The sequence below is a fragment of the Trifolium pratense genome, linkage group LG3 (assembly GCF_020283565.1).
Source record: "Trifolium pratense cultivar HEN17-A07 linkage group LG3, ARS_RC_1.1, whole genome shotgun sequence".
Taxonomy (NCBI): domain Eukaryota; kingdom Viridiplantae; phylum Streptophyta; class Magnoliopsida; order Fabales; family Fabaceae; genus Trifolium; species Trifolium pratense.
Window position 1 is genome coordinate 36,209,644 of NC_060061.1, and position 12,565 is coordinate 36,222,208.

Consider the following 12,565-nt stretch of genomic DNA (forward strand, 5'->3'; position numbering starts at 1 on the left):
ATCAAGACATATCAACAACTGTTACACTTTAATTGACTTTTATGGAGTTGCTATGATTTCATCAAACTTATCCAAATAGACAAATTGATGGTAATGATGTCTCCACCACTTGGTATAAATAATAAATCTTACAGTAATTATTGCCCAATCAAACTGTCTGGTTTATCATTATTTGTGGTTCAATTATATCTTAGACTTATTAGACCAGTCAAATGTACTGCCTCTACCTTGCATTGCATGGAACTATTTACTGCTTTACTAAAATATATAATTTCAGCATTTTATTATATACACCAATCCATATCCATATTCTATATATAGACCAAAACCTTTTTGTCACACACCAACTTTCCCTTTGAGCTTTTTCAAAAAAAAAACCTTCCCTTTGAGTAATCACTCACTACTATAATCACTTGAGAACTTTATTACATTTTCAAACTCAAAATATGGCAGCTTTTTCATATCAATACCATCCTTTCCTTGTTGACTCATCATTCATGCTTAACATGAACACTTGTTCTTCTCCTCCTTCTTCACAATTTCACCCTCTTCATCAAGATATAATTAACTGTGTTGATCAACAAAGCTCCAAAGTTACTACCATCATGAGTGATAATGAACCTTCTTCTGTCACTAAAAACCTTAGCCCTCAATCCTCCATGGTACTCGACAAACTCGAAACCAGTGATGAACAGGTTACTCAAAAAGTTTCTCCTATGGAGAAGAAAAGGAGAACCAGAAACAATGGACCTTCCTCTACTAAGCAACAATCTCATGTAATAAATAATACTAATTATTTCTATTTCTGCAATATTGACGAAAATTATACACACAAAATAAATAAACTTTCAGTAGTCTAATCTGTGTCATCTGTCCACTTTTTATTCATGTGTAATTATTTTGAATATAAATAAACTTTGTTACGGTACTACTTATAGTTTTATTAATTAAGCCTTGCCATGCATATTAATAATATATTTTTGGTTAATGGTATGAATTAAACTTTGTTCTGATTTTTTGTTAATTAATATTTGAACAGGATAATAATTTAGTAGAAGAGAGAAACAAGAAACAGAAAAAGAACAAAGAAGAGGAGAAGCCAAAAGGAGAGAAGAAAGATCAGAGGAAGTGTTTGGATGAGCCCCCAACTGGCTACATCCACGTCAGAGCAAGAAGGGGTCAGGCAACTGATAGCCACAGCCTTGCTGAAAGGGTACACTGCAGTAGAGTAGTAGTCTTTTATGTGGGGTCCACTTGTTTGCTACATTTCCAAAAATGTCCCTATAATAGTTTCATTATTAATATCTTCATGTCTCATACTAAATGTTGGAAATTAAATTAAATTAAATTTTGATTAATTTTTCAGGTAAGAAGAGAGAAAATAAGTGAAAGGATGAAGAAGTTGCAACAACTTGTGCCAGGCTGTGATAAGGTATAGTAGTAGGTCATGTAAAACCTTCATGACAGCACATATAGGCCCAAATAATTAAATGTCTCAAAACTATATACTATTGAAATTAAAACTTTAATAAATAAATAAACATTCTATTTTTCAGAAAATATAATTATTAATGTACATTTTGTTCCCTTTGTAACCAGGTAACTGGAAAGGCTCTTATGTTAGATGAAATAATCAATTATGTTCAGTCTTTACAAAATCAAGTTGAGGTAATACCTTATTCTCAAGCTGTTTATTTTTTTCAGAATAAAATAACATAGTCTGGTAGTTAGAATTTCATTTTTTTTAAAAGTGAATAAGTAGAGTGTTCGGATTTTAGAGTTTGAACCCCCACACTAATGTCTCTGCCAACTGAACTAAGTTGACGGAGACTTTGTTATACCTTATTTATTAGTACTTAAAATCTACATAAATAAATATACTAACAAGCTATTAATTGTTGTTTATGCTTTCTTTGCAGTTTTTGTCAATGAAACTTACTTCTGTGAACCCTATGTTCTATGACATGGCAACAGACCTAGACACTTTCTTAATTAAACCAGAGGTGAGAAGTTAAACCAAGTAATTAATTTAACTCAAATTAAAAAAATCCAATAATGAAAAAAATTAACTAACTTTATTACTATTATTATTATTGAATTTTCAGAAATTAAATAACTTAGCATCACCATCACCACAACTATCATCTGTGTCACATTGCAATAGTCCTAAACAAGGCACAAATTTTGGTGATATGAGTACTCCAACCAACATCTTCCAAACTACTAATGACTACCTTTTGGATACTTCAACATCAATTTTTCTTCAAGGCCAGAGAACAAATATTCTCTCTGAGGTATAAAAACAGAAATAGTAATTTATTTTTAACTATTATTATTTTTTTAATTATTCTGACAAAAAACATTTTTTTTTTCAGGATGGTAGTCATTTTTGGGAGGTAGAAGAACAGAGACAAAAATTTCTTAATTCACATGGATTCAACAACAACTTATGTTCCTTTCATTAATTTAAAATTCACAGTGATGCATGCCCTACAAAACTTCCAACATGTTTGTAAGCTCTCAAATCATCATGTCTCACTCATCTTATCTTATTACTATTATATAATATTAATTCATGGTTGGTTTCTAAGACATTGTAATTTTTATGTTTCAGGATTTTAGCTTTTACATTAGGTGAAGAAATTTCCAAAAAGTAGAACAAGAGTGAAGCAGAATTATATGCATTAACGCTTTGGTATCAATGGATGAAGAAGTGAAAATGACAGAAAATGCAGACCAAATATAAGACCATATCTTTTCTAGATTCTTGTTCTGTTCCAGTTATTTTTTGACTCTTATGTTACACAAATTCCTAGAGACTATTGATCCTCAGACATTGAAATTTATGTCATGTCTTTGTAATGTAAATTATTGAAGTAGTGATTCTTGTGGTGGTAGTTATTCATTCTGTTGGTACTTAGTACAGTTAAATTTATTATTGAGAAATGAGGGGTTGAGTATTACATTATTGGCCATGACCTAGCTAGATTTATGTATATGTACTATCTGCAGAATCTTCAGAGTTTCTAAAACAATAATAATAATAATTCATCTTCATCATATGATTATTAAGTTACTCCATGTAATTCCATTAACTAATGATTATTTTTTAAATTTCTTTCATGTTTAGTGTATTACCTTTTAATAATTTATATCGTCTATTAATTTCTTCTTATCTAAAGTTGATGGAAAATGATTTTCTACTGTTACAGCAGGATGCTGTAATAGATAGCGCGTTTCTATATTGACTATGTATCATTGGATAAATCTAACAGTTCCTACTGCTACCATACCACCATAAACAGTTGTAGAGGATTGAGGTGCAAAACACGCGCGGTTGTTCTAATTTTAGTAGTTCCTTTCAATGATGGGGTTGTGTGTTTGTTTATATCGAACAATCGTACAAATGTGAATTACTAGCATATGTCCTTTAAAATTACACAAGTCAATTTTGATCTTCTGAAGGAAAAAAACAACTCTTGTTAATTCACTTTCACTTAAATGATAAAAAACAAGTATAGAAATTGACATGTCGAATTTTTGTTTGTACAGACAATGATGTTATGTCTTTTTGTGAGGATAGAAATGTCAAACTTGGGTGAAAATCTTTCATGTTTTGAGAGTGCATGCATATGCCCTAAGATAAATACTAAGAGAAAACCTTCCATGTTATGATTGACTCAATATTTACAGGAAATGAGAAATTCCAATTCTTTATATTATTCAATCAACAAAAGGATAATTATTAAGTCACTGCGGCTAGTGGTGAGGAATTTGAATTGTATACTAGAGTTTTTGGGTTTGATTCTCAGCTTTATATATTGTAAAAAAAAAAAGAATAATTATTATCATCAACACATGAATATTCCAAATGATGGCTACTTAAACAGTGGCTTTTATCTTTTATTATTTGAAGCTAAGGAGTTCCAAATTTTGCTAAATGAACATATTCATTGAATAGTATGCTGGTGTGAACAAAGAGAAGTTTAGTTTTATTACTTAGAATTAGAATGGGTGTGACATTGGTAGACGTCTTAGCTCAACTCAACTGATAAATGTCGATATTGTTAGATCGAACAGTAAACACATTCATCCGAATCGAACCTGGATATTTGTGTGTGAGTTTCAGCATTGTTAACACTTTGTGTAAGACAAAAGAAAGAAAAGAGTGGGTGTGACATCTACAATTGTCTATCCATATCGACAAACTAAGATTACTATCATTGAAAGCTAAAATAAAACTATGTGACAAAGACTTTTGGCTTCCTTTTGCTTTTCTAAGGGTCCTCATAATAAAGGATGGAATGAATGAACTTTAATATTTGCCACTCATGTCTCTTTTACGAATGGACTTGGGAGCCCGGAATTTGCTTTAATAGATGATGGTCTTTGGCCTTGTTTTTAGAGTGTTCGGGTATTTATTGTTCTTTGTTGTAGTTTTGTGGCTGTTTTGGTTTGTTTTTGTAGGAGTTTTTTTTCCTTTTCTTTGGTTAAAGGGGTTAGCCGACTATGCTCATTGTAGTGCTAGCCCTTGCTCCATGTTTGTATTTTTGTTCTGTTTTCCCTTGTCTTGGCTCTTCTTGTACCTTGATTTGTGGTTTAATAAACTTTTAGGCATTCAAAAAAATAAAAAAATATTTGCCACTCATTCTAGCTATCTCCTTCTCATATGCTTGCTTCATCAATTTTCTTGGTTTCTCTAGTTATGAGAAGTAAATGTCATTGGTATAAAGTCAAAAAGTACTACTCAAACCATAAATATAGAATTCTATTAAATAAATTAAGAAAGTTTGGAATAAAATTTGTAAATAATGGATTTTTGTTTTTTAAGTTTACCATTCATAATATTTATTGTTTAATATTTTTTTGAAGAAGCTATTTATTGTTTAATTATACCTAGCTACTTGTAGAAAATGCAATGAAATCTAGAGGACTTACCAAACTACTTTTAAGAAAGAAAATATAATATGATGAATCAATCGCTCAACATTCACGATTTTATGAGAGAAAATAATTTTATTTTGCGATTTTCACAAATCACAAAATGTCAAACTAAGGCCAAACAATTTCTAAGTCAGGAACCACTACAAATAAGCAAAAATTAAAAATAAACAGAACAAGTCCCCGTGATGTAGGCGGCTCCCATCCAAACCTGTGAAATACCTTATATCACAGTTGAACAATGTCACAAGAAACTAAAAAAGACGACGAAGAATATTTTGTCAAGTAGGCAGTGGCGGAACTAGGGGGTGGTTGGGGTGGGCCACGGCTACCCCCAAAAAAATGAGAAATTACTTTAATACCCTTTATATTTATATACAGTATTAAACCTATATATAGTTGTTTGCAACGCCCTTTCATCAAGGGGTGGTAAGTTCAACTCCTGTTGACGCCAGGTTTGATTTTTTCTTCTTTATTTTTTGTTTTTTTTTTCTAAAATAAAGAATGTTCAATACCCAAGATGTGAAGACCAAAACATTTTCTCAAGCCACTAAACCAATAACACTATTTTATAGAAAATTGATATATATATATATATATATATATATATATATATATATATATATATATATATATATATATATATATATATATATATATATATATATATATATATATATATATTGTTTAAGTATTTGTTTAAAGTAAATCATTGATAATTTGAAATCACGTGGTACACGTAGAATATTGTTTAAGGTATGCAATTTAATTTTTTATGATAAATTTTGTATTTTTTATTACTTAAATTTTTGTAAGAAATATAATTTTTTTTAGCGACCCCCCAAATTTAATTTCCTGGTTCCGTCACTGCAAGTAGGGGCCTTATTCTACACACCAAGAATTATAAGGAATTCATTTAAATTTCAACCAATAAAAATGAACATGTAATCAATCATAATGTAGTAAATAATTGTGCTCCAGTACAACTTTTAAGTTTTACCACATGTGTCCTTTTTCTTAATTTTTTCTATAAATCAATGTCGGATAAAATCAAAGTCTAAGGAAGAGAGACATGCATGCATGGTTCAAGAGCAAAAATATGAAGCAATACAATAAAAAATGAAACGAAGTGAAGAGAGATATAGACATTGCATGTGGAGTTCGTGCTCCTCCTGTTTTGTATGTCGACCCTCATATGTTGCATTGTCTTACCCACCATCATCATTTCTATGGGTCTTTTCCCTATTGAGATACTATACCATCAACATGGTTTGGTTTGTATAACTGGCGTTTGGTATTAGGAAAAAACAATAAAAAAGGATCTCAATGTTTATTCAACCATGTCTAGTCATATCCTCTTTAATTAGCTATAGCTAGCATGCTGTAGAACCTACTATATACTATACTAGTACAAAAATATCTAAACAAATTACTAGTAGCTAGTTAGTTGAGTGATTATAGTTCAATTATTTTCATATCATATGACCCATTCCATCAATGTTGGAATTGAACATTAGAAAATAGTACTAATACTACTAGAAACTTCTCTCAATGCCTGTTTGATACCTATTTATCATCCGACTCCTAGTATACTTGTCTGTTCTTAATTATAAGTAAAAATGGATCTACAAGTTTTTTGATATGTTATTAAATTTAGAAATCTAAATGAGTTATCAATCTGTTGAACAACTAGTAACAAAAGAACAACAATAACCCTGAACTGTTAGCTTAGCTTCTGGGCCGCTCCCAACCCTCTTCCTGATATATATGAGTCATACTCAACACAATTAATTAAGACACATTCATATTATAGTGATAGGGTACAATGTACATCTCTCACATTCAATAATAAAAATAGTGTTTGTTATTTAATGAAAAAAGCAACATGAAATTTGAAACAAACTAAACACAAGTGACAAGTTCAAAACCAAACCAAAGGAGTTCGAAAAGACAAGGTGGTGCCAATTGGTTAGCAATATAGAGATATATTAGTACCAAAAGAAGTAAATGCTGTGCATATTTGTTTCTCACCAACACATCCATCTGCAATTTAGGGGTCCCTGTGTTCATATATTGCTCAAACAAGCTAGTAGGGTCGTTTCTCCCTAAATTGACAAGGAATGCAGTACCTCCGTTGTCTCTTTCTCGTTCATATATACAAAAACTTTTCGATCTGGACAAATAGGAGAGGTATTGCATTTTTATTTTAATTAATTAAGAGGTGATATCGATCATAATCTCTACCTATATTTTGGTAAAAATAAAATAAAAAAATCATATGAATCAATTAAAAATCTCGCATCAGATGTGAGATGTCTGAACAAGGGTTTATAAGTAAGAGACAATCCCCACCTTACAAGTTGATTTTATAAAGTTGCGTAAAGTTCAATACCTAATTATAAGATAGTATCAAAGTCTCTTCAAGATCTGTTGGGCTACCTACTATCAGGTTTTGGCTATCGGATCAGTTGCGCATCAAACCCAATAGTACTGGACATAAGAGGATGTATTACCTTAATCCAAAGTTAAACTTTCCACTAAATATCTAATTGATAAATAATAACACATAATAATATAAACAGGGACAAAGCCAGAAATTTAGCTTAGGGAGGACCGAATTTAAAAATATAAGTTAATAAAGAAAAAATTAAATTTTGAAAGCATAGCATATATAAGAAATTATAAGATAAATTTAAAGTTATTATGGTGAATCTGCATTTTATGGACTATTTTTTTTAAGTAAAATTTTTTGGCCTTATTTTCATATGTATTGTAATTTTGGTCTTAATCTATGCATTTTGCCATAAAAATTGCTACTTTTTACATAAAAAAAAGGTGAGTTCTAATTCCATTTTTTTTATTAAATTCATTATTTGGGCAATAAATCACCTTTTTTTTTTTACAAAAATACTATTTTTAGTTGGAAAATCATATGCTGGATGAAATATAAACCAAGTATAAAAACAGAGAAAAAAAATTGAATAGAAAAAAGAATCATTTTTATGAGTTTAATAAAATAGGAGGACCATGTGTCACAGAAAAAAAAAAGGAAATCAAAAGTTAAATTAAACCAATAATATAATACTATTGTAGTATAAAAAAAAAATTCAAAAATATTTAGGGGGACCGTGGCCTCTGTTGGTCCCCGTTCTAGCTCCGTCCCTAAATATAAATAATAATAATATAGATAAATAAATTTAGAAAAAAAAAAAAAAAAAACACACACACACTAAGCAGTTTAGTGCATGCTTACTGACTTATCCAGCATGAACAAACCTTAATAGACGCTAGCTAATCATGAGTTTTTTTCGATCTAATCATGAGTTTAAGAGTATAATTATATTTTGGTGTTTTGCTTTCTATATCCTGTCAAATAATAGTACTCCATGCTTAATGGAAAATGCATGTTGATCTAACATTAATCCTAGTTCTAATTAACTTAATTGTCGGGTACATATGGTTTTGTCGGGTGATTTATACTATTGCTAAAGCTGTGTGACATTGACGCCACAACTATCCCCCAACCAATAAAAACAGTGATTAAAACACAAACGTGCTTTTGATGCATGATTAATTTCATGTCAATTAAAATTTAAAATTATAAATATGGTTTCTGTAAATGACATCAATCACTAATCCAATTGCAGGCAGACAATAAGTCCATCTCAACTTGCACTAATTAACAATATAATAAATAGCTATAAGACAACCAAGAGCTATAGTATGTGAATCAATTGAAATTTTTACATAAATTCAATCGGTCAAAATTTAATAGAGTTGATGCATCTTCAAGCAAATACTATAGAGGGAGGAGAGTACTATAAGGAACATTTAGTTTGAATACAGATCCTGAAACATTATATCGGGCCGAAAATTAACAAACCTAATTATAATTATAATTTTTTTTATCAAGTAGTCCAGAGATTAGAATTTCTTTTTTAAAATAAAAAAGTAGATGTACTAGAGTTCGAACACCAGCCCATATATATTACATGCAATATTTCTATCCACCGAAACATGAATTATAATATACTTAATACTAAGTATATATAGTATATTAGTGTTAGAGTTGGGTTGAAATATATATTATGAAGGATGGATCCTCTCCCATTAATTTTCTCTCCCATGAAATCCTGACCATCCACTTTTTTTTTTCCTACAAGTTGGTCAACCAAAAAAAGGCAATCGAGAGCATAGATGCACACATAAGGGAATCCAGTGAAAATTTCACTGGATACAACTCCTGCACTATATTATGTTATTTATATATGATATATACAATATATGCATGTAAGAGATTGAGGGGAGGGGGGGCCTTGGCCACTGCCTAACCCCCCCCCGCAAGATCCATCCCTGAGTATTGGTTGAATGTAATCTTGATGATTGTTATTTTCCAATATCAAATACGCACACACTATGTCTTGTTTTGGGCCGCGTGTGGGTGTGATTTTCATAGTTTTATCCTTTGTAAAATGCATCTTAATGGGTTGAGAAGTGTGGGTGTGTGTTGTATATAAACTACTATTAACCTTGATTCCTAAACAATGTGAGACTTTTAAGTGTGCGAAAACAATAATGTACTCATATTAAACCGTGTTAAAGGTTTTGTGAATGCGGACAACATTTGGTCGATTGTTAGACCGTGTAATTCTTTGTATTATTTTTTGTGTTGAACTTGATCATAAGTTTATTGATTTTCAATATTCAATTTCAAAAAAAGTAAAAATATGAAATTTTTTACTAATTTTTGTTATGGTCTAAACCAATTATTCTTTACCCTTGAAAAGTCGAAACTATCCTCGCGAAACCTATATAGGGACTATAGTCTTAATTTGAAGGGAGAGGGCCAGGATTGTTGATGTGAGTGGGAGACGGCTGGGGACGGTGGAGACCCAATGGAGGGTAGAGGCCCACCAAATGTCCCACCAGGCAAGGGAAAAGCAAACTTGGCCTCATGGCATATGGCCCCTTGAGTTATTGAATTGCCTTGTCCCTTTTGTCTTTGAGGAAGAAGAAGGTTTGAAGAAGATAGAAGGTGACATTGATTAATTAATAGCTAGGGAGGGTACCCATACCTCTTTGCAACTTAGACATGGCTTGTCCCAACAAATATGTTATTTTATCATTTTCTTTCTTCCTTCTTCAACTCTTCTTGTCCCTGTTTTATTTCAATTAACCACCAACCATTTATCTAAAAAATAATATTTGAGAGATGGTATATTAAGATATATTAATTATAGTTTTTATGAGCAACAACATAAACTTGCTCACAAGCTAGCTCATAGGTCAAGTGGTGTACAAGTTTCTGTTCAGACTACTTGCTCATGTTCTCCACTCTTCACTGCTCCTTCATCACATACCAAGTCTATCCAAAGGAAAAACCATTAAACTATATATGAAACAAGTTTTAGTCAAATATTTATATATTAATGACAACAAATATTAATTCATTCTACGAATATTTTATGAATTGTGAAAAACATAAAGTTAAAAAATATTTGACAATAGTTTGTTTAAAAAGTATATAATTTTAAAATATATTTAGTTAGAAAAAAACAATTAATACAAAATACAGTTGTCGGAACTTTCAACTTAAAAAAATACATTAACAATCATTTTAGTTCATTAAAAATACTCCAATGGTTTTCACCTAAAAAAAAATAAATACTCCAATGGATATTAACAATATCTCTTTATGTCCATAAATTTTTTATTATTTATTAAATAAATTTTTTTGTTGATATAATTGATTAAATAATTTTAAAGAAAAAAACAGTTTTTTTTAATACAAGTACACACATATATTGAGACTAAAGGCCCAAAGAGTTTTTTGAATGGCAGCCCAAAGAGTTAATATACATAAAATGGGCTATGGAAGAAGTTATATCTTCAATCCGATAAAATTCTCCCACCTCTCACTCCCTACACCTCTCTCACCCCCTAAATTTTTATAAATATCTCGTTCGAATTTTGGAATCTACAACCTACAACTTATTTGCAAGTGTGTTAGGATTATAGAATTCAAGTACTTCTTTATATCTGGGATAAGATTAAGGTAATTGAGCTAAAAGTTAAGGAGCAGGAGGTCCAGGGTTAAAGTTCTAAAAAAGAGAAAAAAACTAACATAACATTGTAATACTAACAACTAACATTACTTATAAAAAGAAATACTTCTTTATATCTAGATATTTTTGGTTAGCGGCCGATGGTCACATATTTGGTCGTCGGTGATTACACGTTGATCATTGCCTATAAATATGGTCTTTTGGTTCTTGATTTGCATAATTCATTCTCTTCTCTCAACTAATTTTTTTGTCATATATTTATCTTCTTATCAGTTCCTTTTGAAAGTTTGTCGATTTTCGGATTCGTCGTCTGTCGATGGTCAACCATATCGTTCTCATTGTTCTTTGATGATGAGACGTGAAAATAATATATTAATCAACAAGGGACTGTGATCATAATAAATGAGAGCGATACGATTGATCAAAAGAATGTTCCTGAATTTCTTTAAAACCGCACAAATGGGTTATTCCAAGTGGCGGTGATTCTGCCACTTTTCATGGTATGAATGAGAAAATCTCATCTACTCTCATATGTCCTCAAGAGTGAAAAGTTGAAGCTAATGCATTTTTCTCTTTCTATGTGTTTTCTTTTCCTACCCTGTTTTACATTTTTGTCCTTGTATAAAAACTTTGGAACGCGTTTTTTGAAGTTTTTTCCAAGACTAAAAAATTCGAAAAACGCGTTTCGAAATATTTATTCTATGACAAAAATGGAAAATTGAGGGGTGGAAAAGAAACACGGGAGGTGGGAATAGAAAAATTTGAAGCTAATGAGGGAGTAAATAAGGTTGGGCCTTGTGGGGGTGTGAATGAGAAAAGGCCCACTGCAAAGTGGTTAATGAGAAAGATGTCGAACAAGAGACAACAACTGATTGATTAAAAAAAAACAAAAAAAGAGACAACAAAAGGGAAATGTGTGAGGATTGATGATGATGTTATTAATTATTTATTAAATGAAGTTATTGATGAGGAAAACCGTGAAAATAATGCCCTAGGAATACATTTTGATGATTCATAGGAGGAGTGCATTCTTGTAGGTGGTGAAACTTGTTGTTGATGAAATGAAACTATCTTTCACTAAACAGGACAACTCTTTATCTTCTACTACACAAGTTACCTAAAATATTAAAATAGTTTTTTGTCCCCTAAATATTGTGAAAGACGGGAAAAAAAATTCAATATCTTAAACATCATGTATTATTCTATGTCTATATTGTTTTGTCTAGTCCATTAATTACATTTTGCAGATAAAATGAACCATTAGTGGTTACTATAACTCTGTTTGGCACCACATTTTGAGCTTTTAGCTTACTAACTCATATGACAAAAAAAAAAAAACTCTTTTAGCAAAGTTTTTTCTCGTGAGCTTTTAGCTTATTTTGATAAACTACTTCAATTAGTTTATAATTTATAACTTATCATTTTTGAAACATAAAATTTTTATTTCATTTAATACTAATAAGCTAGTTCAATTAGTAATTTTTTCAACCACTACAAATTTAATCAAACTAGTTTATCATTATAAACTAGTTTATAAATTTTTCACTAAACTCATCCAT

General features: G+C 30.5%; 1 protein-coding gene across 1 annotated transcript; it reads left to right on the forward strand.

Moving 5' to 3' along the window:
• Positions 1 to 300: 300 nt before the first annotated feature.
• On the forward strand, positions 301 to 3,060 carry LOC123917983 (transcription factor bHLH137). The gene is made up of 8 exons (XM_045969908.1): positions 301 to 776; positions 1,040 to 1,213; positions 1,367 to 1,432; positions 1,600 to 1,668; positions 1,920 to 2,003; positions 2,106 to 2,294; positions 2,376 to 2,512; positions 2,615 to 3,060. Exons 1-7 carry the CDS (start codon positions 447 to 449, stop codon positions 2,463 to 2,465), a joined length of 1,002 nt encoding a protein of 333 aa, XP_045825864.1. The 5' UTR covers positions 301 to 446; the 3' UTR covers positions 2,466 to 2,512; positions 2,615 to 3,060.
• The last annotated feature ends 9,505 nt before the right edge of the window (positions 3,061 to 12,565 follow it).